Source organism: Amphiprion ocellaris, chromosome 10 (genome assembly GCF_022539595.1).
Source record: "Amphiprion ocellaris isolate individual 3 ecotype Okinawa chromosome 10, ASM2253959v1, whole genome shotgun sequence".
Taxonomy (NCBI): domain Eukaryota; kingdom Metazoa; phylum Chordata; class Actinopteri; family Pomacentridae; genus Amphiprion; species Amphiprion ocellaris.
The window spans coordinates 16,500,617-16,527,015 of record NC_072775.1 but is presented as its reverse complement, the minus strand read 5'-3'; the positions used below and the strand labels follow the sequence as shown (position 1 = coordinate 16,527,015).

The window sequence follows — 26,399 nt, the reverse complement described above, 5'->3', positions numbered from 1 at the left end:
AGCAGTATAAGTTGTAATTAAAAAATGATTTCCTTTCTCATAGGTCGTGGGATCTTAATAAAATATGCTACAAATCAGGAGTTCCTATTATAGAAAATGTCATGATTGAAAGGGTAAGTTGACGAAGAAACAAATAGGTTTTTTTCATTTCTATATGTACATGTGATTTGTGATATTCAACTATTCCTCCTTTCTATTTCCCCAATCTCAGATGATTGACAAGCTATTCCCCTGTATGATAATCACCCCATTGGACTGTTTTTGGGAAGGGGCCAAACTCCAGGGAGGCTCTGCCTATTTACCGTAAGTCTTGGAATATTTGACCCAACATACATTTTTTTTTTGCACATTAAAACGGTTCATCGAATGCCGGGCTTTCCCTATGCTGTCATTGCTTCCATCTGATCTGAGTAGAGCTTTTGGAGGAGTCCATAACTTTTAACACATGCTGGATGGAGACATACAGTTGGGCTTTCAGTAATCTGTCAGTGGGTGCTGTGACTGACAGCGGCGGTCAGTAATAGAGTTCTTTTAGGGCCCAGAGAGGGACTGGAGGGGGGTGTCCTGACAGAGAAATTCAAAGAGAGAAGGTTAGGGAGAGATGCAGCGAGTGAGGGAGGGAGGGATGGAGAGAGAGGAGATGGCTGGAGCAGCAACTGGGTGGTGGGTTGGTAGAACGGAGGGCGGGGAGGCGGCGGTGGCGGTGGCGGTGGTGGTGGTGGTGGCAGGGGAGCCCTTTGGGTCAGACAATGGTAAGCATTCTTTCAGTTTACGAGTGAGTGTCCATCAGTGCAGGGGCCCCGGAGGAGGGAGGGGGGCCGGCTTTGTCAGCTCACGGCTAACACTCGGCATTCTCATGGTAATGCCCCGGGCTCCCAGCTCCCAAGTTGTCCAACAAATAAAATGGGCAGTATTCAAGCCTCAAGTCCCCCGAGAGGGACAGAGAGAGGCTACAAGACAGTTAACAGTGGAGTCTGGGCGTATTTGGGCATTTGCAGATTCAAGGTTTTTTTTTTTCCCCTCTCCTTTTTTTTTGGAGACAAAGTTCTCTTGAGAAATTGAGTCACTGAAAGGGATCTCTTTTTTTGTCGTCAGAAGTGATATTTCAATTGAGTGCTTGGTTTATAAAAGATAGTTTAGATCATAGCAGATGTTTCTTTGCAAATAAATTATTTGTTTATGTATCTGTCGTAGCTGACAGCAGTATGTTGCATGACAAGCCAGCACATACAGCAACAAACACAAGTTTCCCATCCGTAGCATCTCCCAGTTGGCTTGTGTGGAAAGCAAAGCGCCACAGAGGGAGAAGGGGGTCTTTGATGATTCATACATCTTCCGAGCATTCCTGTAATTCACACAAAGTGTTCAGCATCTGTTGTTATTTATTAAGTGCCCTTTACTCATTTTTCATGTGGAATTAAAGAGAATTTGTGGTGGTCACTGATGGCAGTGTCACTTTAGTTAGCTTCTGCTTCCACGATGTTTTAAATGTTTAAAAAAAAAGTTTGATACTGAGGGAGAAAGGGGAAGAGGGGAGAGAGGCCGATTGGGAAAAGGGAGTGAGGAAGAGTGAGTGAGAGTGAGAAAAAAAACTTGGGGGAACAAAAAAGCAGCAATCTATGAAAAAACAAAAGGGCCCAGGCCTGGTTCAGTCAAGCAAAAACTAGCTGATAAAGGAGTGTCTTTGCAGCCAGCAGCAAAAGGGACCCTGGTATGTGGGAATAGGAGAGGAGCTCTCTTCATGAGCCATTGGAGGGAGATTGAGCCTGGAGCTGAGATACTTTGGGATTCTTTTATTTCCTTTTCTTTCTGTCTGTCATCCTGCATCACAAAACTGAACCACGAAGTGATGCATCACAACTTTATGTCTAAAATCTATATATTTTAGAAAATTTTACATTCTGTAGATAGGTGATGCATTTCTTTCTCAATAACTGAACCTGTGACTTTAGCTGTAGCTTTATGCGCAGCACCTACTAGTCTAGTTTTAAGTGGCAGCAATCAAATATATTAAAGTCGATTGATTTGTATGGCGATAAATGCAATTCAGAACTACGTTATTCCCCCCAGCAAGTATATAGAAGCAAAAAGCATGAGAAAACTTGAGCAGATCATGAATTTATTCTAAAAACAAGGACAGCGTCAAAGCAGGTGAAGCCCACAAATAGGTTTTTTTAATCTGGGTACATCTCACAACAAATAGTGTGAGAGCTCTCCCCTCTTCCTTCTCACCTCATCCCTCACCTTTTTCCCCCTTCCATCCCTGAGCCTCTCCCCTTCCCTCTCCTCCTTATCAAGATGTTTGGGAGGCAGAGGTAATTGTTATGACTCAGTGCAGGGCATTGAGGAATGAAAGTGAGCAGGCAGCCACCGTGCCTTTTCCCTGGGCATTGTGGCAGCGTGAAACAGGATAATAAACGCTATTTTATCCTGTATCTGCGGCTAGCCTCCTGTGCAGCCCAGCACAACAAAGAAGCGAGAAAGAAAACCGAGCAGAAAGTTTTGCTGCTCAAAAGTAAAGATTAGCAAGAGAGTGAAGCCATGTAGCCTGGTAGATTCGTCTTATAAGTTCTGAAGTTGTTGTCAAATAGGTTGGTGATCATTCTTGGTATGTGTTTGCTCTCCAGGGGTATGCCAGATATCCAGTGGATGAATTTAGATCCAGTCAAGCTGATGGAGGAGCTGAGTCAGTTCACTTCCCTGGAAGGGTTTAAGGAGATGCTGGACAAAGCCCAGGTGAGACATAAAAATGCAAACTGATTTAAATTCTTGTATGAACAATTAGCTACTCATCTATCTAAATACCGCTTTAAGTATACTAAGATTTTTGTGACATTGTGACTCCTTAGGTGGGACATGCCTACATGAACAGGCCATGTCTCGACCCCTCAGACCCTGACTGCCCTCTCAGTGCACCCAACAAGGAACAAGGAGAGGTAAACTTACGCAAAATAATGCGACTTTAGGCATTATATAAAACAACAAGTAGTAGGGAGTGGACCAAAAACCAAAGTAGCATTCTACTGCAGAGACACCTGACATATTTTCTGCTTTTCTGTCTACCTCCGTCTATTCAGAGTCCTGACATCGCTGGGCGTCTGCAGGGTGGTTGCCATGGTTTCAGCCAGAAGTTTATGCACTGGCAAGAGGAACTCATCCTGGGAGGGCGAGTCAAGAACAGCCAGGATGCTCTGCTGAGGTGTGTGTGTGTATTAAAGACACGTAAAGAAAGATTAGCTGTTGCAGTTTCAGGTGATTTTACACGTTATGTCACAGGTCTTCTTTTGTTTGATTAGAGAATGTAATTGTAATGTTGTGGTTGGACCACCACCAGCCGAGCAGGCAGCCAGTCCGCTGCTGAATCTGTGTAACCCCTAATAACTCCACTGACACATGCTAGGAATGCCTCGTACCAAGAGGGATCAGTTTCCTGCATGACCCCAGTCTGGGATAGGCCAATTAAAGATGATTGACAGCCACATAGAGGCCCCCACCATGCTACATATTTGTTGTTTAAGACACCAAAGAAGAAGAAGAAAGAACAAGGAGGAGAGAAACACTCAAATTTATCTAAATCTGCCCTGAGCCTCTTTCTGAAGTGATCTCCAGAGTTTAGCTTTTTCCTACTGACTTCAACTGGATTTAAAAGCGCGGCCAATACAAATGGAGTGACAGTGTTGGGTCAGAGCCCAGATCAAGACCCAAACAGGCCCAACAGAGCCTTGAATGAAAGAGGATTCCGGTCCCATCTGCAGGAGCCACACTTACTCTTCCATGTGATTTATGATCATTTCTTTCGCGTTTTGAGCGGCACTGCTGCTTGCTGTGCCGGTGCCAAGAAAACCTGTGGACATCTGGGATCGCAGCCTGGAGACCAGCAGACAGACTAGATAACACCTGCTTTTAGTTGTGTACATTGGCAGACAGACAGGCAGACAGGCAGGCAAATCCTAGAAGAGACAGCACCTGCCTTTAGCCATTCACAGAGAGGCATGCGCCGAAAAGGTTTAGGGATACCAAGAACATCTAAACAGTCAGACTGGGGGATTTTTAATGTGCTAGTTAGGAGATGGATGCAGTTGAGGTAAACCATGTTTGCAGAGGGGGGAAGCCTGACATTTCTGACATGTCCTAGACTTGTTTGTGTGTTTTCCAGTGCGGAGGCTCTCCAAACCATGTTCCTGTTGATGAGTCCTAAGCAGCTGTACGAGCACTTTAAAGACGACTACGAAATCCATGACATCAACTGGAATGAAGAAAAAGCTACCGCCATTCTTGAGTCCTGGCAGAGGAAGTTTGTGGAGGTGAGAACACACATGTGCAAGCTTCGTGTACATTTAAATGCACACAATTCAAGGAAAGCGGGACAGATTTACAGTTTTATTTTAGTAATTGAGTAGGTGTAGGAGGAGGGTGAGAAAAATAGGGGGGCGTTTTCTTGTCCCTGTGCAGCTTTGTTCTGCTTTGGTACACACACATGCAAACATGCACACACACTGAGCCTTCCTCTGCAGTGTCTGAATTCCATCAGTCTTCAGCTCCCTTGTAAAGTGAATCACAGGGCAGACCAGGGCACCGTGTGTGTGTGTGTGTGTGTGTGTGTGTGTTTGTGTGTGTGTGTGTGTGTGTGTGTGTGTGTGTGTGTGTGTGTGTGTGTGTGTGTGTGTGTGTGTGTGCGTGTGTGTGTGGCAGGCCAATCATCTCTCTCTGTCAGAGCCCTAGTTATAGGAACAAGCTGTTGCTGTGATAGCTGACACCCACCACCGTGAGGGTAAGCAGCGAGGGAAGAAAGTGAGGGACATGTGGAAAAGGGGGAAGGAGGGGCAACAAACTCTAACGTAAACTGACAGAGACATGAGACCTTCTGCTGACACATTAAAGAAGAGACGAGATCTGTTTGAGATAGTGAGCGGTGACTTAATGCGCGCAGGTAAATAGCTTTCGGGAGCTTTGATTCATTCATGGAACGGAGTGCGGGGAGTCGCCTCCTGAGCCATGTGATCCCATCCTCTTCACCTCTGACCTCACAACCTCTGGCATCTGTGCTCATTACTCCTCAGTTGTCATACTTACACACGCACACACACATGCTGCCACATGTAAAAACACACTCACACGTTCATACTCACTTTCACACACATGCACATTTCAAAGGGACAGGGGCCTTTTCCCCAGTTTAGGGTCCTAAAATATGGGGCCATTGGAGAGGCTTTCAGTATCATTGGTGGTTTAGCTTAACTTGTAAATTAGGTCAGAGTAAAGTGGTTAGGAACACATATTTTGGTGCGTTCAGTTTCCTCCTTTGACAATTGATTGATGTTTATCCTTCAGGTGGTTCACCAGAGTATCCCATCTAACTCCAGTCAGTCCATCCATGCTTTCTCTACCACCACCCTCAATGACATCATGAAATCCTTCTCTGATGTCAGCGTCATCAGGGTGGCTGGGGGCTACCTGCTCATGGTGAGTATATTAACCACTCGATTGATCATGAGTATTAAGTTTAAGAAAAGGTAATTCTTTATATATTTGTCTTTGCACTAATAATACATGTGGATGTCTGCTTTATAGCTGGCCTATGCCTGTGTGACAATGCTACGGTGGGACTGTGCCAAGTCCCAGGGTGCTGTGGGGCTCGCTGGGGTGCTGTTGGTTGCCCTGTCGGTGGCAGCAGGACTGGGTCTCTGCTCCCTGCTTGGTCTCTCCTTCAATGCCGCAACCACACAGGTACAAGATAAATGAAACAGCGTAGTTTTACAAGCAGATTTGACCTTAAGCAAGGTCTTCCTTTGATTTAAAGCTCAGATTTTCATGTCACAAACTTCAAATGTTCCTTCTGACCCTTCCTTCTCCATTGATGTGTTTCCCACCCCAGGTGCTTCCCTTCCTGGCACTAGGGATTGGTGTGGATGACATGTTTCTGTTGGCTCACTCCTTCACAGAAACTGGAATTAACATCCCCTTTAAGGTACCTTTGAACGCCTCCTGTCCTCTTCTTTCCTCTCCTCTCCTTTCCTCTCCTCTCTTCTCACTTATATCCTTGTTTTTCTTCTTCTTTATAAAGGAGCGGACAGGAGACTGTTTGCGTCGCACCGGCACCAGCGTGGCTCTGACTTCCGTCAACAACATGATTGCATTCTTCATGGCCGCTCTTGTACCCATCCCTGCCTTGCGAGCTTTCTCATTGCAGGTATGTTTTTGCACACTTACACACCCTGACACGCATGCGCACAGACATTAACAAGAACTACACAATCGCACACCGTGAGGCCTGAGGCTCCTTTGAAAATGAAAGAGATAACTTAAAAGAGGTGACATTTATTCAGCGAGAGGAAAGCCTTTGTTCCTAGTTTTATTGCCACTGCACCTACAGGGCCAACATTTTTTGTGTGTGTGCAAGTCTCTGCGTGTGCGTGAGTGCATATGTTTATGTGTATGTGTGTATTTTCACGTGTATAGTGCGGAATAATCAGAGTAAAGAGAGTGATGAACAGACAGAGAGAGGAAGGCAGAGAGAGAGAACGACAGGGAGAGGGAGGGAGGAGTGGATCAGTATATCACTGCCCCGTCAAGGCGGTTTTCTCTGATCTGTGACTAACTGTGGGTGGTCTGAAACACACAAGCACACACACAAATATACACACACAGATGCACACACGCTGGAAACCACAGCCAGTTAGAATGTCAGCTTCAGGGTGAGTGGGGAGGCGGTGGCAGCGCTGGCGAAGGGTGATGGTTTTGCTCAGACTCGCAACATATATATCCCCCCCTGCTCCTTTCTCTCATTCTTTGTAGCAGTTCTTTCTTTCTGTGACTCTTTTCTTTCATTTCACTCTCTCCCCTCCTGGCTCGCTTAGTATTCCTGGCTGATGATTTAGTGTAAGGCTTTTCTCCACTTACTAGGCTGTCGTCTCAGACACTAAAAAAAAATTAAAATCCTGACTCTCCCCAGCTAAGGTGGAGTGTCAGTAACTTCACATACTGTTCTGTACTTTGTCTCTTCTCACGTTGTCTTTCCTCCCCCTTTTTTCCTCCCCCCAGGCAGCCATTGTGGTTGTGTTCAACTTTGCCATGGTGCTGCTCATCTTCCCGGCCATCCTCAGTTTGGACCTCCACCGGCGCGAGGACAAGCGTTTGGATGTCCTCTGCTGCCTGTACAGCCCCTGCTCTGATCGCGTCATCCACCTGTCTCCGCACGAGCTGTCGGATGCCGGAGAGCAGCCGCACACGCCAACGACAGGGACGGCGCACACCCACCAGTACGCTGCAGGGTCGACAATCACCACCAGCACCCAGATCACCACCACAGTGCAGGCGTTCACGCAGTGCGATGCAGCGGGGCAGCATATCGTCACCATCCTGCCGCCCACTTCGCAGATCTCCACCAGCCCTCCTTCCATCATCCTCTGCCCCACCTCCCAGGCTCAAGGTAAGAAAAAACATTTTATTATTTCATGTAAGCATTCACTAAAGTTTCCAAAACACTAATTTCTTGCTTGAATTTCTGTCCTACAGCCATCTCACCGTCCCCCACCACCACTTCCGTGCCGGACCCCTACGGCTCCCAGCTCTTCACCCCTACCTCCAGCTCCACGCGGGACCTCTTAGCCCAGGTGGACGACTCCAAATCAGGGAAGAAGTGTGTCCCGCTTCCTTTCCTGCACTGGAACCTCTCCAGTTTCGCCAGGGAGAAATACGCCCCTCTGCTCCTCAAGCCCAAGAGCAAAGCCCTCGTGGTCGTCCTCTTCCTGGGCCTCCTGGGTCTTAGCCTGTATGGGACCACCATGGTGCACGACGGCCTCTACCTGACTGACATTGTGCCACGTGACACCAAGGAGTATGACTTCATTGACGCCCAGTTTAAGTATTTCTCCTTTTACAACATGTACCTGGTAACCATGGATGGATTTGATTACGCCCGCTCTCAAAGGCTGCTGATTCAGCTGCACAACGCCTTCAACTCTGTTAAATATGTGGTCCGAGACGGTGACAACAAACTGCCCCGCATGTGGCTGCACTACTTCCAGGACTGGCTCAGAGGTAAGAATTCTTTTATGTTTTTTGAAGGCCAGCTAATAACTTATCGTCTGTCCCCGTGAGGGTTTTTGATATGATGTCAGAATGTGGTAGAGGGTGCGACAAGTTTTTTCAGGTGTGCTTTTTGCTAAGGAGAGGGTTCAGGAAGGGTGAGAATGTGCAAAGGGGTGAGGGAAAGTTCAGTCGCGATGTTTACCCCCATCCACCTGGGCTCAGGCGTGGTGGTGGTAGATGGGTTGGGGTCGTAGGTTATCTCTGTTTGTGTGTGTGTGTGTGTGTGTGTGTGTGTGTACTTATGCGTGTGTGTCCTTAGGCTACAATGTGTCAGAGGCCCATTCAGGAGGAAGTAATAGCTAACAGGTCAATCAGAGCCAGCTGGCAAAGGAGAAAAAAAGAAAACACAGACAGAAAAAGGAAACTTGAATTTTCACATTTTCAGCCGACACGTGTGAAAGCAATTATATTTACGATAATAGAAATCAGAGCATTTATGAATGACAGCCACAATAATCCTTCCTCCCCTTTGTGTGTTTTACCTCACACACACAGGTCTTCAGGCGGCTTTTGATGCTGACTGGCAGGCAGGCAGGATTACAGCTGACAGCTATCGTAACAGCACAGAGGACGGAGCTCTGGCGTACAAGCTCCTCATCCAGACCGGCTCCAAGAAAGAGCCCTTCAACTACAGCCAGGTATGTTTAAGACCTGCGAGTGGAAGAGAAATTACTCTAAAGCAGATACACAGATGTCATCAGTGGTATGGCATTGTGGACAAAAATTCAGTGAATGAACATTTCAAATCCTTTTTCAATAGCTGACTTCTCGCCGGCTGTTGGATGCAGAAGGTTTGATTCCCCCGGAGGTGTTTTACATTTACCTGACAGTCTGGGTCAGTAATGATCCTCTGGGTTACGCTGCCTCCCAGGCCAACTTCTACCCTCACCCCAGGGAGTGGATCCATGACAAATATGACACGACAGGGGAAAATCTGCGCAGTAAGTGCCTTATTTTGTCCCTATCATTTGGCCAGAGTAGATACACAACATCATTTAGTCTTAAACCTTACCGCTAACCTCCCTCTCATCTTGTCTTGCAGTCCCAGCAGCAGAACCTCTGGAGTTTGCTCAGTTTCCCTTCTACCTGAACGGCCTCCGCCAAGCCAGCGACTTTGTGGAAGCCATCGAGAGCGTGCGGGCCATCTGTGATGAGTTTAGCCGCAAGGGCGTGTTCAACTACCCTAATGGATACCCCTTCCTGTTCTGGGAGCAGTACATTGGCCTCAGACACTGGTTTCTGCTGGCCATCAGTGTGGTGCTGGCCTGCACCTTCCTGGTTTGTGCGATCCTCCTGCTCAACCCCTGGACCGCCGGCATCATTGTAAGTTCACAATCAGCTCTCGATCTTGTCGTCCTCTTCCTCATCCTTCCTATCACCCCTCTTTTTATCCTGCTGTTTCCACCTCATCCTACCTCAACATCATCAGTCCCCTTTCTCCCTCTCGTCTTCTCTCTTTCTTCTCACCCTTCTCAGCGTAGCTCAATAATGCTGTCTAGGGGGCCCCTTTTTCTCTGTGGAGGGCCAGTATGCTCACACACGTACCCCCCCCCCCCCCCCCCCCCCCCCCCCCCCCCACACACACACACACACACACACACACACACACACACACACACTGGGACCTTTGTCATTCTAATGTAGGCTCGGCCAGCCTTAGAAAAGGAAATGCAAAGGAGCAAGAAAGGCTTTGCCCTCCTGAAGCCTCTACCTCCAACTCCCTCGCTGCTTTTGTCACAAGCAGAGGCAGAGACTGGGGGACAGGACAGATCTGCCCAGTTGCGACCTTGGCCTGCTCAACCCATCCATCAGGGACATTTGCATGTATGTGTGTGTGCGTGTGAGGGAGAGAGAAGGAGACAATCTCAGTGTTCAACAGTTGGAAAACATTTCACACACAAGCTGGTGGGACCGGTGGTCCTAAAAGGCCCCCGAACACAAACACACATCCGCATATCCCCATCAGGGGCTTGTAGCGCAACAACAGAGCCAGTTTCAGATGGAATGTGTTTAATTTAAGTGGCAGTCCCTAGCAGCACTGATTGAGACAGCAACACAACACAATCTCCTCAGACAGGGAGGCACAGCTACATGCATGTATGGTCTCCAAGCATCAGCCAGCCTGTGAAGGTTTCACCTAGCCTGTATGTGGTCGAGCAGTAAAACAGCTTTTATCATTTCCAATTTAACCGTGCCCCAGCTCAAAGCTCCTGCTGGGATCAAAAGCTTCTGCTGGCCAGGAACTGGCCTCCTCCTTGTTTTCTAAGACTGGTTGTTGCCGTTTGTAATGCGGTGTACAGTCACACCACACATTTACTATTAAGACGTTAGTAAAGTTAGACAGCAAATTACTTAGCTTTTGTATTAAAATGTCTCCTGTCTTGTGGAAAACAAGATAATTAGTTTTGAACGGACAAATACACATACAATATAATGCCGACACTGATTTCTTCATGGTGTCAATCATTTTACCCACCTCTGGGAAGGAATAAGAGAAAGAGAAAGAAGGAAGACAGGGGACGAGGGGGTGGTAGTAGCCTGAGGGTGGGAAATTTGAGATCTTGAGCACAGGGTCAAAGATTATGTGGGGTGAAGAGGCAAAAGGGCTCAAGTCAGCCACTATGGAATGACATTATCATTGTTTACATGCTGTAATTTTATCACTACTCAATTAATGACTGGAATTTTTATGTGTACTTTTCAGGTGTTTATCCTGGCAATGATGACTGTGGAGCTGTTTGGCATCATGGGCCTCATTGGCATCAAACTCAGTGCCATTCCTGTGGTCATCCTCATTGCCTCAGTGGGCATCGGAGTGGAGTTTACTGTTCACATCGCACTGGTAAGTTAACAGACTCATCATAAAGCACGAGCATCCATATGGATTAACTGTTAGGATGACTGAGCAGCGGCAGTTAAACACCTACTTTACTTGAAACCTGATGCTTCTGATATATGTAGATTTGTATCACTCGGGGAAGAAATACTAATTGCATTATGTTTTTTTGGAAGGAAAAGTTTTGTTGTTTCAAAATCAGTGCACAGCAGAAACTCCTGCGGCTTAAATTCTAAAATGGAAAATGATTAATTGTGATTAAAGACTTGCTAGGAAACTTCTGGCTTCCTTGTTGGTGCTGGCAAACCGGCTTTCTAGCACAGTGCACCGTCTTGTATTGTAGTGTAGTAATCCTGAACAAAACCAAATGCAGGGATGCTGACGCTTGCCAAGCCTCGCCGCAAGCACAAGTTCTGTGTGATCGGCAAGATTTCCAACTCATTTCTCTTCCCCACCTTCCCCTTCGCCGCAGGGCTTCCTGACAGCAATTGGCAACAGAAACCATCGCTCGGCAGTGGCACTGGAGCACATGTTTGCCCCGGTGGTCGACGGAGCCATCTCCACACTGCTGGGTGTTCTCATGCTGGCAGGGTCGGAGTTCGACTTCATCATGAGGTGAGACGCTATCTGTGCATGTGTGACTGTTTGACAAGTTGTGCTGGCTTGTCATCTGTGACAGTGACAACTCATATGTTACCTTCAGGATAATCAGCAGTGTGGTTTTACACTGATAGCGTCTGTGGAGCCAGTTGTCTAGTCTCCCTTGGGTGCTGGAGGGAGTCTTGTTTGGGGAGGGGGGGACACGGTGCTGCATGCAGGTGGAAATCTTACACCCCTATTTATGTACACACACTCTCACACACACACAAACAGTGACAAATATGCACCTGGTTCTGTCACTCGACACACACACACACATCCGTCTCCACAACCTCAGAGTGCAACAAATGGGGAAAACATCAAGGGTGTGTAGCAGCTGCTTGTAAACATGGAAGTGTTCTGCTGCCCACTGGGTGGTGTCTCTCTCTCACTCTTTCACTCTGTCTCTTTCACACACACACACACACACACACACGCACGCGCACATGCACACACACACACACACACACACACACACACACACGGGAATCTGTAAAAATTCCTATCATCCGTTTGGCATTCTCTCCCTCCATGTTGGATGCCGTAATAAAAAACTGGAGCTAAATTTGAACTGGTCAACCAGTCATATGGTCTGCAGCCCACCAACAGATTTCATTCCCCTCAATGTAGGTGTATGTCTGCATGTGTGAGTGTGAATTGTGTATGTGTGTGTGTGTGTGTGTGTTTTCTACCACTGTTTCATGGTCAGAGTGGAAAAAAGGCGAATAGCTCCATGTTTTTCAGCCGAATGTGGTCTCTGCCCAAACCCGAAACCACAACCTTGAGCTCAGAGACTGCAGCAGGCCTCCATGACATAAAAAGCAGTTTTTCTGCAGAAACAGAGACAGAAGCCAGTGGGAGGAGGAGGAGGAGACATATGCTGAGGGTGGTTTCCTTGCATATTATATTCCTTGTGGGTGGGTAGATCGATGGATTGTGAATGGATCCTCCATGGTGTTGGATTATATGGATAAAGAGGTGTAAATATGTAGAAAAGTTTGGGAATACGAAATTAGATTAGCATTAAGGGAGGCAATTTTCAGCATGTTGTTGTCGGTATGTTGTTTTTTTTTCTCTTCCCACATTGCCGTTTGAGAGATAACTTTCAAAGGATAGGGTGAGAAAGCAAGACAAAGCGATCTGATCTCTGTTGGAGGTCTTGTTTAGCTGAAGCTGTAGCTGTGGTCGGGTGAATGGGGCAAGCCAAAGCTGGCTAGCTGGGGAGTAGCATAAATATACTGCTGTAAACATCTCCTGGCCTTGTAATGCACTGAATAAACAGCAAGCCTAATTCAACTCTGCTCAGAGACCTCTCTCTTTCTCTCTCTCGCACACACACACACACATACACACACTTTCGTAGTATTGCATGTGCATGTAGTCAGACCACATATGCATGCATGCACACACACACACACACACACACACACGGAGGCACATATGTACATGCATGTAAACACTTATGGCCTCTTTCTCACAGACACATACACACAACGCCTCCCCGGGCCTGACAACGAATGGAAAAGATTACAGTTTATATAAACAACAGAATTCCTAACAGTGAAACGCTGTTGGAGGTCCCACCAACATCTCACTCTTGTTCTTTCAGCCTCACTCCTCTATTTTCACCATGTACTGAAGTTGAGTCGAGGTAAAACAAGCGAGGGAGCTCAAAAGTGGATAAAAAAACAACAGTAACCCATTTGGGATTTCAGCATCAGCATCTGAACAAGCTTTAATTCGATGTCGATGAAATATCTGCATGTGGTTGGAAGACAGGCCCGGATTTGAGAAACAAAAAACAGAAAATATCTCCCTGAAGTGTTTTATCAAAACTGGTTACGCTGACATGCATTATGCTTCTGATAAAAGAAGAAAACAAGGACAGCGGTTAGAGAGAAAAAGGGAAAACATGTCAGACAGACTGGGTGAGGGGACGGTGGGGGGGTTGAGATTCTACCTCCAGCATGCAAACCACCAACTTTTTCCTGAAAAGTGACCTTTGTCAAGAGAAGTAGCAGTAATAATCATTGTAGCAGTCCATTTAGAAAGAAGCATGTTTCCATAACACTCCGCAGCTATTATCCCCGTCCTTGTTGGCTTTTTTCCCTCATACCAACAATCATTTTTTTTCCTCCCCCTTTTCCTTTACCTCTTTAAGTCTGGCTGGTGGTTAAACATCTCACTGTCTCTCTTTCTGCTTTCTGTTAGTGTTTAAGTGGAGTCCTCTCTAATTTTCTTAGGGAGCTCTTTCTTGTGGCCTGCCTCCACCCCTGGCCTCCTCAGAGCTCCACTGAGATGCACACACACACACACACACACACACACACACACACACACACACACACACACACACATATGCACACATATGCACACTGTGTGAGTGAAAAACAGAGCGAGAGAAGGTCTTATAGCACCAGCAGTAGAGGCATCAAAGCATGTTTTAGTTGGACTGAGCGGGGAATCAGATTTTGCCCCCCTCCTCTGTCTTTGATACACAAACACTGGGCTTTCCCTGACTTCTTCCCCTGAGCTACTTCCCTTCCTCATGTGCCAACTATGCGTGTGCTTGGAGTCATGCACGCGCATTTGTCTTCTTGTCCATAGAAAACATCAGGCCGTGTGAGCTTAGCCATTTTTTTAATGTGTTTTTTTTTTTGTCTGATTAAAAGAAGAACAAAACAGACAAAATGCAAAAATGAAGATGTATGTTAAATGTTTTCGACTCTGACACTCGAAATCCATCCATACTTTAGCCAAATCGCCATAAATCTTAATATGAAAAAGAAAAGAAGATGAAATGGATTGTGGCTCTGTGTGACTGTGACTGTGAGCACATGCATGTGCACCTTCCAATTTATGAGTGTGTAATCCAGCTGATGTAAGCAAGAGGCTGGAAGAGACAGACCTGTTCAGTGTAAGAACAGAGATTGCTTGATCTCACGCTTTTAAACTGTGGTAACAATTACCAGCCACTACTAGATGCTTCAAGCTAGTTTTAACCTGAAAATGGTACTTTCTAGGACTAAATGTGTCTTTTTTTCCCCTTCATGTCCAAACTAACACCCTGTTTCTCTCCCTTCCTCAGGTATTTTTTCGCTGTGCTCGCCATCCTGACTGTCTTGGGGGTGCTGAATGGGTTGGTTCTCCTCCCCGTCCTCCTCTCCATGATGGGTCCTCCGGCTGAGGTCACCCCAGTTGATAATGCTAGCTGCCTGCCGACACCTTCCCCAGAGCCCCCGCTGCCTCCACCAATGACCCACCACGGCTACTACACAGGCCACCACAACCCACGCTCGTCTCGCCAACAAGCCTTTTCAGAATCGTCGGACTCGGAGTATTACTCTGAGCTGACCACCACATCAGCGACTGGGGAGGAGGATTACAAGTACTGTGACCGGAATGCGTATCTAGCATCACACACCGGCGTTCCACCTGCAACATCTCACATACTGCTAGAGGCAAGCAAGAACCCGAGCTTCCCCAAACTCACGGTACGCTGCATGACAACACAGATAAGATAACCTCACCGTAACCTTGCATGCGTTCTTTAAATTCATGTGTTCTTCTCAAAGTTAATGATCAACATTTGTTTGTTGCAGGTGGTGAAGCCATTCAGAGAAAACGCAACAGCCCCCGGTGGGAGGATTGAACCATTAAACGAATCTTCCCACAATGCACAGTCACATCTCAGCTCCCAGGTTACATGCTGGGATGGAAACAAGCGGGAGCAACAGAAGGGCCTCCAGAGACTCCAGGCTCCGGCCGGACAACACTTACCCAGCGACAGAGCTAACTTTCCTGGGAGGACTTGTCAAAGCGGCCCCAGGCTGCAGAACGGCAGAGGGCCGCAGCCCAACAGGACTAAAGGGTCGAGCTATATCCATAGCAACAGTGCTCTGCCGACACAACAAGGCTCTGCTGGGGGACCCGTTACCATGGTTACAGCCACAGCCTCCGTGACAGTGGCTGTACATCCAACCTTGCCAGGGGCGGCATACCAAGGTTACATGCATGAAGGTTTTGACACGGACAGCGAGTCGGACTGTTTCGAGGCTGCTAAGAGGACTTGTGGTGACAAAACAAACTTTTCTTCATGTAAGAGAGACTCTCTAGAGCTCCAGGACTTGGAAGCAGCACAGGGCCAGACAGAGTATCAGCTCAGCAAGACACAAGGTGAGCAACGCTTCACACCACTGATATAACAGTGAATGTTGGCACAGTTTCTACTTTTGATCACCATTTAAATTCCATTTTACCAACCTCTAATTCTTGTGTTTCTTCTGTCTGCTGCAGGTGGGCTGAGGATCCAGGCATCCAAAGATTGCTAGACTCTTCCACATGCTGTGCCCTCTCACTTCGAGTCTCTGGTTACCTCCCAGAAGACCTTGATGTGATGTCCGCATCACGATTTGAACTCTCACCTGTACATAGACTTCACACACAAAAAGAGAGGATTTGCTTCAAGGACATATTAAGTAAAAAAAAAAAAAGACTTGTTTTAAGAATTATATAAATCTATGAGTATATATTTTAATACTAAAAAAGAGGGAAGCTATTTAAAAGAGTACTGTATAACTTGGGTATACTCTTGTGTAAAAGTTCAGATGTAAAAGATTATTTTCATGTGGGATGGTTGATTTTGTTTTCCCCCACATTGTATAGAATAAGAAATGTGCTATATGTTTTCACGAAAAAGTGAGATGTTATTAAGATATTAGGCTATTGAACATACATGGTCAGTGTTCTATTTGTATTATGTCCTTTTTTTTTGCTGCTACACTTCAAAATAATTTTAAGCAATTTGCCTTAAAAATGCAGTACCCCCCTCGTCCCCCTCTTTTATGAATAACTTTCACAGTATTACACTGTGAGATGCTCTGTATCTGACACACTCTCTGTTGCATATGCATCCTCTGCCAGTGTGCATTGTAAAGAAAAACAGAGAATTACACAGTACATGCTGTTTTGTTAACAGTAGTAACCGCCGTGCCTTCAATATGTCCCCTTTCCTTGTTATCACAGCATTCAGAGCTCAGTATTAGTCGCTTTGGTGTATGTTTTTATCTGTTTCAGACACAGAATGTTTGTCGAGAGGCAGCAGTAGGCCTATGTTTGTCATCTGAAATCGGTTGATCAGTCAATCATCAAGCTGGCTTGGTCACATCTTATTCATATTTCATGTTAAATCTGTGCTGGGGTGTCCCAGCGTCCTCTCCAGTTTTAAACTACTTGAAGGAGCTGTGATATCCTTATTTACTGCAGTTTTTGTAAGCTCTACAGTAGGTGATGTTTACTTTTGTCATTTTGTGCTTGACAAAAAGTGTTATTCACCTTCCTGTATTATTTTTTGAAAGGGAATTCTAAAAATCCAATGCAAAGGGAATGATTTTAATTTTATTTTATCTTATTTTATTATTTTCACCTTTGTTTTTCTTTGCTGGCTGCTTTCGGGTTGTAACATGCTCATGTTGTTGTTACCCTGTGCAAATATTACATGATGGTTTTAGTCCTTTTAATGCTTCATCCTCCTCTGACTCACCTTCTAGTTTCTCACTCTTCTCGTCACTACAAACCTCATAAATGTCACATTACACTTTCCTTTCTTTCCTAGGATTTTTAAAAAAAATTCTATTGCTTTACAAAATTTCAGTTGTTGTTGTTCAGTATTGGTCTCGTCACTGCCAGGTTAAATTGCAGGGAAAAACTTGCAGATGTTTTTTTTTTCATGTCATTTTTTAAGTGGCAGCTTTGTTTTTTGTTTTTTTTTGTAAATACGAAAGAAGAGTCGAGTAGCTACTGCAGTTGTGAATAATTAAGCGAAACGAGCAAAGCACCATTTACAGTTTGATCAGATCGTAGACAGACAGGAGGTGTTGTCAGATATTAGGTGAGGAGTTTATAGGGGAGGGGGTTTGAGGGGGGAGCTCCTGCATTGGTTTGTAGTTTATTTCAAAAAAATGTTAATGTCATGCCATATAAATTATTTATATTAAAATTTTATTTTTGTAGTTTGTACAGATGTTAGTATCTAGACTGAAGTTCTATTTTTAAAGAGTAAATATATATTATATATAAATATATCTATTTGTTGCTGAGTTTGCTTTGGTTTTATTGTTTTGTTTTGTTTGCATTTTGGGATTTCGGGAGGTATCGTGGGAGGGAGGGGTTGACAACACTTTAGACCAGAGGCCTTTTTTGTGTGTGTGTGTGTGTGTGTGTGTGTGTGTGTGTGTGTGTGTGTGTGTGTGTGTGTGTGTGTGTGTGTGTGTGTGTGTGTGTGTGTGTGCGTGTGCGTGCGTGCGTGCGTGCGTGCGTGTGTGTGGAGCAAAGGGGGCAGTTGGAGGACCATGAAGGAGAAGGTGTGTAGGAATGTGTCACTGTTACACCTTGTGTTTAAGTTTCCTCTTGGCCCTTCATTCTTCATTGTCATTTTTTTTGAAAAAAATGTTCTTGTCCATGTCTAAAACACTGTGACTTCTGAAAACTATGCTCAAGAAAAAACCCTTGTGTGACCGTTATGTTCCCTCACCTGCTATAGAAATTTAACTAACAAAATAAATTGAATGAAAAAGTGGCTCTCTGGTCTCTGCCGGCCTTTTCAAGTGTGTGTTTGCTTTGTGACCCTGTGAAGAGATAAAGGGGTCGGTTGTGTTATCAGAAGTGCAGATGAGCTAACTTACAAACTGACAGTGTTTGCTGACTGAAGGTGCTCCTTAAATGAACCTACTTCAGTATCAGGATACATTGTTGAGGCGGCAAACAAAAAGCTTGAGGACAGTATGCCCATCATTTTAGCACATTTTTGACTTCAATCTGACAGAAACAGTGAAATTAGATCATTCAAATAATAACTTTGGGGCCTAGGGTCTCTCAAACTTATTATTTGTGCAAAAAAATATGTATTTTAATGGTCATCAGACTTCTATCAGATACAGTACATGAGATTGCTCTAATTCCATTTAATTAAAGATATATTTACATTAACAAATGCTATTTCTGAAATCAGCACTCTCTAAATGAATCCACTAATAAATAAAAAATTGAACAAGGAACTTTAACTCACATGTAACTCATTACTTAAGGTGCATAGCTCATTAGTTTCCAGCCATACCTGGAACTGAACTCTTGAAGTGAAAATATTTTAAATTTTCCATGACATCTTGCTTTACACACTCATGTTTGCCAGAAGTTGAAAGCTTCCTTACTTTTTGTTACTCTCAGGCCAAAATGTAAGCTTTCTATACAAGGTAGATGCAAACAAAAGCCAGATTGTAAAAGTGAGTTCATGCTTCCTAACACTTTAATGACCCTGTGGCATTTCCTTTACCTTCACTATCAGGATAAACCTAATATTTCCATCCACACCGCTGCTCCTATGACTGAGTCTGGTTTATAGACCTGAGAGATGCTTATTCGCATTAATGTTTCAGATAGAACATAATTAAGACAGAAAACTCAATGCAGAAAAGAATCACTTCTGTGTTATTGTTATTTCATTGTGCCTGAGGTGAGTGTTTTCATATTGAGCAAGTGTTACATTACACCCTGCTTCCTGTCAGTCACCCGACACCTTACTGAAAGACACAGAAGTCTGGTTTCAGATATAATCCCTTCAAATGTTTTGCCCTACAGACTTTAATGACTTCACATACCTGTTAGTTAATTAAAGTGCATATTTTTTAATCCGCATCCATGTTCCCTGACTGTACAGTTCTGTGGAAAATGTCTCCACTTCACCACCAGTGACTTCACATTAAAAATCACTGAACTGGAGCGTTGAACCACCTGGAAAGTGTCTGGGATCACTGGCTGCCTGAATCATTGTTGTGACTCGTCTGTCTAAATCTCTGCCACTGCACACACACACACACACACACACACACACACACACACACACATGCACGCACACGCACACACATGCACGCACACGCACACACAAATATCATTCCTCTGCTTATGTGCACCACACATTCTTAAAATCTCAAACACAACACACACACACACAGACACACACACGCACCTCCTTGCGTACACAGACACACACAGGCCCACCTGTGTAGATGAAAGGTAGATGCTGTAAATTCCTTCGCTTCCCACACAACAGCTCCTCGTTTGTCAGCCCAGGCAAAGCAGCCCATGTCTGAATCTGATACCTCAGTCTTTTGAAGTTGCTGTCATGCACATCCACATCCAAACCAAACCGCATACACACTCTCTCACACACACAAACAAGAAAACGTACAACATAATGTTCATAACTGGATGTGTAGTACAAACTAAACATATAATTCACCTATTTAATCTTGCATACAACCCAAAGCTGTAAGAAAGGGTCGTAGTTTTACATTAATGAGAACAGATTTGCTCAGTGAGCGTGCGTGTATGTATTTAATGAGAATAAGAAGACAAAAACCATGCCTAGTACTGGGTCATGGCAGGGCAGAAGGATATCCCAGCATGCATTTGGTAGTATTAATACTCACAGCTGTGATCAAACTGGACATGTACCTAATGAGCATGTCTTTGCCAATCAAGAATCGCAGGTTGACACAGTGAGACAAATACAAGATGTGCTCAAAATCCCGTACTTACATGTGTCGCTGTGAACATTAAGTCCCTGTACCACATCTTTACGTTGACTCTGATTAACTTCCTGGACCCTAACTGTAACCACGAGTACTGCATAGCTAATCCTAACTGTGACCTTAACATTAACCTCAACTGATCTCTGACCTTTTAAAAGAAGTATTCATACAAAAGTTGGATGAGGAAGAGGCGCAACAGCATAACTGGTGGTATTTATTTTCACCAGAAGTGTATAAAGAGGTGTATCAGATAAGAACAAAATTATAGACTACATCTATATGGGGTCGACCCGTTGAACTGTATGTTCTTTTATGATTGTTTTGTGAAGGGGATATTCAGGTTTTAATGGTTATGAGTTAAAAGGATGTTTGTAGTGAGCAAGAAGACCAACCTTTGCTCAAAGAACTTCTCATTAAGCATCCACCTTGTACTGAGAAATACAAGGAGCTCCTCAGGTGTGGTTATATTTTAGATTCTGACACCTGGCCATCATATTAAAGTAGTTTTAGTTTCAGTATCAGTTTATGTGTAAGACTTTTGAATTTCTAAAATGTATATTTTTGCAACTAATATAGAGTGTGGGAGTCCCTCTCTTACACACCTGCCTCATGAAATAGATGTGGAAAGAGCTGCTTTGCTTTAGATTCTGACTTCTGACAATCATGTAAAAAGGACTGTTTAATCAGTTTCTATGTGTGACTTTTGTCTCTCTTTCTTTTGACACTAAGTGACAATAAATTCAATTCAATTCAATTCAATTTTATTTATATAGCGCCAATTACAGTCAAATTGTCTCGAGACGCTTTACAGAACCCATATGCCTGACCCCCAGAGCAAGCCAAAAGGCAACAGTGGCAAGGAAAACACCCTTTTAACAGGGAAAAAAACCTCGAGCAGAACCCGGCTCTAATGTGGGGGGACCCATCTGCCTGCTGGCCGAGCGGGTTGAGAGGGACAGAAGAAGTAGAGAGGTAGAGATAGAGGGATAGAAGTAGAGGGGTAGAGGTAGAGAGGTAGAGATAGAGGGGTAGAGATAGAGAGGTGGGGGGTGGGACACCCCCCACCCCCCAAAACATGATTACTACACACAGACATGATACCCTGATGTCCAACATAGAAATGTGTTTCTATTAGTGTTGCACATTCTCCTCCATCAATGATTTCTAAAGTGCTTCAGCCAAGAAATAGAATTAATTACACCGTTTGACTATAATTGTAAGCAGTTTTGTTGGCTGCAGGATGAGATCAGTTGATTAGTTTCTTATTTTGCAAAACACTTTGTATTATTTTGAATCTTCCCCCGACAGATCATCACTCACAGACACATTTACACAGTTCCTTCTCATCGTAGCATCATAAAGTCACAGACAGCAAGAACCCAGAACTCTCCTACATGTGTGTCTCAGTGAAACAAGGACAGCAGATCTAAGGGTGAGTCAAGCAGCTTTTTCCCTCCCGTCGGTGTGTGAGTGCAGTGTGTGGGCCCAGATAGAAGATGACAGTCCAGATAACACGATCTTGCAGTGCCAACTCCTGACCTGTGTGTGAAGGTGAGCTCAGTGAAGGAAGAGAAAACACAATGAAGGAGCAAAAGACTGAACTCATGATCTGGTGATGCTGGCGTTGGTGTGCATGTACGTGAGTGTGTGTGTGTGTGTGTGTGTGTGTGTGTGTGTGTGTGTGTGTGTGTGTGTGTGTGTGTGTGTGTGTGTGTGTGTGTGTGTGTGTGTATGCACTGCTTGGGTGGCCCGAGGATGAGCGCCTATTGTTGCTGGAATTCAATAGGGCTGATTAGTAAAGAAAAGCATGTGTGTGTGTGTGTGTGTGTGTGTGTGTGTGTGTGTGTGTGTGTGTGTGTGTACGTGTGTGTGTGTGTGTACGTGTGTGTGTGCGCGCGCAAAACATGCACTGGCATGTGTGTCTGTGTGTAGCAGGGGGTGGTGTATGTGTTTCTACTTTTGCACTAAGCGCAGCAGAGAAGAATGGGGGAATTAGCTGTAAAGCCAGTGAGAAAGCAGACTTCAGGGTGACATACCACACAAATCTGGGGAATTGGGATTGTTTCTCTTCACCTCCACAGCGATGCTTTGTCTTAAAAGAATAAGTCTCTTGCTGCCACAATACAGTGCAAATACTTCCCATATACTTTTTTTTAAGGTGTATGCATGTTTCGTTTGAGAAGCATCGCTGCACATGAACTGAGATGTGTCTGCTAAAGAGTTTTTGTTGGATGATTCCCCATTTCAAGTCTTTCTGATAAGCTAAGCTAACTTCCCAGCTTTAGCACCACAGCTAATGCACAAATTTGCAAGTGGTACTGACCTTGCATATTACTTAGAGAAAAAAAGTTAATAAATGATGACTAACCAATAATTTCTATCCCTTAATTATGTTATTTCTATTTTTTTTTCCCATTTTTATAAATTTGAATTAAACCCTTTAAGTGAGCTCACTCTCAACATTTGCAACATTTTATTTTGTAACATTTGCGCTTTCACCTTGCAGCTAGAAGATCCCCGGTTCATGTCCCGGCCTTCCCAGGATCTTTCTGCATGAAGTTTGCATGTTCTCCCTGAGCATGTGTGGTTTTCTCCAGGTACTCTGGCTTCCTCCCACAGTCCAAAAACATGCTGAGGTTAATTGGTGATTCTTAATTGTCTGTAGGTGTGAATGTGAGTGTGATTGTTTGTCTCTATGTGTAGTCCTGTGACAGACTGGTGACCTGTCCAGGGTGTCTTCTGCCTTCACCCTAAGTCAGCTGGGATAGACTCCAGTTCCCCCATGACCCTAATGATAATTAAGCAGTGTATAGATAATAGATGGTGGATGGACCTTTTTCTGTAGCAATAAAGTAAGGATACTATGATTTCACATTGCAGCAGTAATTCAAAAATATGCATGTTTGCAGTGCCACAGATGTTAATAAATGCAGTAACTCATTCAATCATTCACTTTACCTCAACTTATTTTACTGTGATCAAGCCATTTGTGGTTTTAATTGTTGTGCCAAGAAAAAAATTGCTCATCAAAATTTTTCCATCATATCTTTTGACAAATCCTCAAACCTATTCATGCTCTCAATTACTTAGTTACTCACCATTCTGAGCCTGCTCTCTGTAACAGAATGCTCCTTTCAGAGTTGCTGTTGCATGTATATATATATATATATTTGTGTGTGTGTGTGTGTGTGTGTGTCCCTGCACTGTGATTGCACACTGCAGCAGATTGTTGCTCCGACTGAGTTCTTCTAATCATCTCTCACAGAAACAGAGGAAGAACGACATCAATATTTACTGAAAACGGTCTTCAGCATAACAAATGTGTTTGTAATCTATGCCCTATGTGATTGTGTGTGTGTGTGTGTGTGTGTGTGTGTATATTTGGTATACCTTGGCCGTGACCGGGCCTGTCGAGGGGTGGCAGGAGGAGGAGGAGGAATACGAAGTTCCAGGCAATCATGCAGACAGGCGGGAGGGCCCATATAGTGTAAACATGTTTTAAATAAACAGGAACCAGCGTAATGCCCTTTTAATTGATTCATTCTGTGCTTTGCTGTTTACAGAAGGGCCTAAATATGAGCCTCGTAAGGCAGAGGCCTTGTGTTTATAAGTGGTTTGTTTGGTTCAAACAATAACAGTTTGAACACCAGACGTAGCTGTGGATCAGTCATGATGCGCTGTGCTGTAGTACTCTGCGGCGTTGCAATTTTTGTTGTGTTTTTCATGGATTCCTTCTTTCTCTGCATCGCTTTCTTCGTACGTGTGTTTCCATTTGAGAACTCCAGAATAAAGGAGCTACAGCAGCTCTCTACAGTGCCCCACTGTCTCCTCTTTACAATTTGCAGGCCAGCCAGGGTATGCTGGTGTGTGCGTATGTGTGACTGAAGTTTAAATTGCAGCCACAGTGTAATGATATGGTGGCATGGCATTGAGGGGTACTCCAAAGGGAGGGCGGGGCTTGGTAATTAAACATATGCAGACACAGACACATACAGAGGGTGAGACACACACACACAGTCAGACACACAGAGAGGGAGCGAATGAGAGCAAAGCTAAACACATCCAAGTGGGGTAGTAAAAGCTAATGAAGGCTCAGCGCTAGGCTGGCACAGACAGCCATTTCATGTGGTGAAGAGGAGAGGAGGAGGAGGAGGACTGGGGCAGGCTGGGGAGCAATAAGCCAGAGCCTTACTCTACACAAAGTTAGGCAAACCAGAGGATAAACTATAATTGACACCATGCATGAGCATGGTTTTTCAATATCGCTGCTCTCGGGGTCTGCCAAATCATTGTCTGTGCAATGGAAAAAGCAAACAATGACATTAACACATTTGGGGTGCACCAGCAATAAAACTAGCACTACAGTGTAGGCAGCTTATTATTGTACTGAAGGAGTTAAATACATCAGCTCAGGGCCTTTGAAGAAAATCAAACATCCTTAAATGATCACAAGGACGAATTCTGACGATGTTAATGCAAGTATAAATTATAACCTTGAAAAAAGAGAAAAGTTAGTTTTTGTTTTTAATGTTGGGGATGTCTTTGATGACAAACCACAGTTTGCTGTGGTGTTTCTCAACCACACGCCAGAACTCACAGTGTGGCCAGAGATGTGGTTTCTTTAATTTCTGTAATTTTTTTTTAATAAAATTTGAGCTTCTAAGTCAGTACAGCTTTCTTGTTTATGCTAACTATAGTCTTCTATTTGCTTCAAACCAAAGTCTGTAGCTGCTTTTCTTAACGAGCAAGACATTAGTTATAATGAGCCTCATGCAGGTTTGCCAGAAAATATGCAACCGAAACGAGCCATTTGCTTGATAAATCATCAGTGTAGGTGAAATTAATCCAAGTTAAGCGAGTCAGAGGTTCACATCCTTTGAGGGAGAGCTGACTCTAAGCATTAAGATATTATTATTGCATGTAGAGTCATTTCAACAACTGGAAAAAAAATCTTCATTCATTACATAATTTCTGCATTTTGCTGAACACAACATATTTTCTTTTCTTAAAACAAGTGATATAATCTCCCAGTGCAGTACTTCATCCTGAGTACAGTACAAGCCAACTTGTTCTTAACTTTTGTAGAATTTAGTGTCAGTATCTTTATATTGTCAGCATCTGTACGACAGATTTGGGCTAATTGCTGCACAAGAACAAAGGAAAGTGAATCAACAGTTTTTCTTGAAACAAGCTACTTTGTAATAGAAATATTTTTACAACTATCTCACTGCACTGGCAAGGTTCTTTCTTTTAAGATTTTTGGGATTCAGTGAAACACAAAAATAAATGACTGATATGATGGAAATGTATGCAGTTCATCCCTTCATTGTGGTTTTGCACAAGGCCATAAAACTCTGGTTGTAGGTGTAGTTTTTCTTTGAGAACTTTGGGGTCCACATGTTGCACCCTGCACTATACAAGCAAACATATGACTTCTCTGGTGAGCCCCATAAAAGAGGGGAAAAAAAGAAACACTGGTGGGTTTTAAGGATTAATTTCAAAAGCACACTGACACATTTCTGCACTATTCATGGTTTGTGGTTTCGATTGGTGTTCCCTTAAAGAGCTTGTATGCAGGCCTGCTGTATTTCAATCTTTACAGTCCGTATAAAGAAACTGATTGAATTTTAAGAATAGAGTTTATGGGCTTATTTCACAGTCATAGATAAAACTTTGCTCAGATGTACTTTATTTTGTCACTAAAGTTTCACTGGACAGGTTTACATTATGTTTGAAGCTGAAAAACTTGTGTTGCTTTCTTACTTTTTGCTGTGTGGTAGAACTTTCTCTGCTCTCTGTATTTTACAGTGGAAACTGATGAAGACCAACAGGGAAATTGTGAGTGACAGAGTGGCCCTGTGGACTAGTTACTGACCAAATGGAGAAACAGAGGAACCATGAATTGCACTCCGCAGCTGAACACGTGTGAGGCTGTGGGTGTAAACCAGTGGCACTAATGGTATTCCAATACTACACCTGGCAGGACCATAATGTCCTAAATGGAGCTTAAAAGTGTCCTACAGTCACACCTACACAGACACACACCCTGAGACTATTGCAACTGATTATTGTCTATTATTTTTAAAAATAACATGTTCAATTACAAAATGACTGATAATATATTTATTAAAACTCACAAAGAGTGATGCATTGACGTAATCCACAGTGTGATTTATGCAACTTACATGAGGCCACACATGAGGGTTGGTCATATGGCAGGTTTTGAACTTGGCAACAGCTTTACC

The 26,399-nt window shown here is 44.1% G+C and overlaps 1 protein-coding gene across 1 annotated transcript in view; it reads left to right on the top strand.

Annotated features, from left to right (window-relative positions):
* Nucleotides 1-18,143, top strand: part of ptch2 (patched 2) — a 29,892-nt gene extending 11,749 nt beyond the window's left edge. Inside the window, exons 4-23 of the mRNA XM_023269551.3 lie at nucleotides 44-113; nucleotides 212-303; nucleotides 2,628-2,736; nucleotides 2,850-2,936; nucleotides 3,078-3,199; nucleotides 4,157-4,304; nucleotides 5,332-5,463; nucleotides 5,572-5,727; nucleotides 5,876-5,968; nucleotides 6,065-6,190; nucleotides 7,042-7,429; nucleotides 7,516-8,040; nucleotides 8,587-8,729; nucleotides 8,852-9,032; nucleotides 9,134-9,414; nucleotides 10,796-10,933; nucleotides 11,400-11,542; nucleotides 14,655-15,060; nucleotides 15,169-15,742; nucleotides 15,863-18,143. Coding sequence (XP_023125319.2) covers nucleotides 44-113; nucleotides 212-303; nucleotides 2,628-2,736; nucleotides 2,850-2,936; nucleotides 3,078-3,199; nucleotides 4,157-4,304; nucleotides 5,332-5,463; nucleotides 5,572-5,727; nucleotides 5,876-5,968; nucleotides 6,065-6,190; nucleotides 7,042-7,429; nucleotides 7,516-8,040; nucleotides 8,587-8,729; nucleotides 8,852-9,032; nucleotides 9,134-9,414; nucleotides 10,796-10,933; nucleotides 11,400-11,542; nucleotides 14,655-15,060; nucleotides 15,169-15,742; nucleotides 15,863-15,897 — 3,949 coding nt within the window. The 3' untranslated portion in view covers nucleotides 15,898-18,143. The remainder of the gene's footprint in view (nucleotides 1-43; nucleotides 114-211; nucleotides 304-2,627; nucleotides 2,737-2,849; nucleotides 2,937-3,077; nucleotides 3,200-4,156; nucleotides 4,305-5,331; nucleotides 5,464-5,571; nucleotides 5,728-5,875; nucleotides 5,969-6,064; nucleotides 6,191-7,041; nucleotides 7,430-7,515; nucleotides 8,041-8,586; nucleotides 8,730-8,851; nucleotides 9,033-9,133; nucleotides 9,415-10,795; nucleotides 10,934-11,399; nucleotides 11,543-14,654; nucleotides 15,061-15,168; nucleotides 15,743-15,862) is intronic.
* Nucleotides 18,144-26,399: the final 8,256 nt, after the last annotated feature.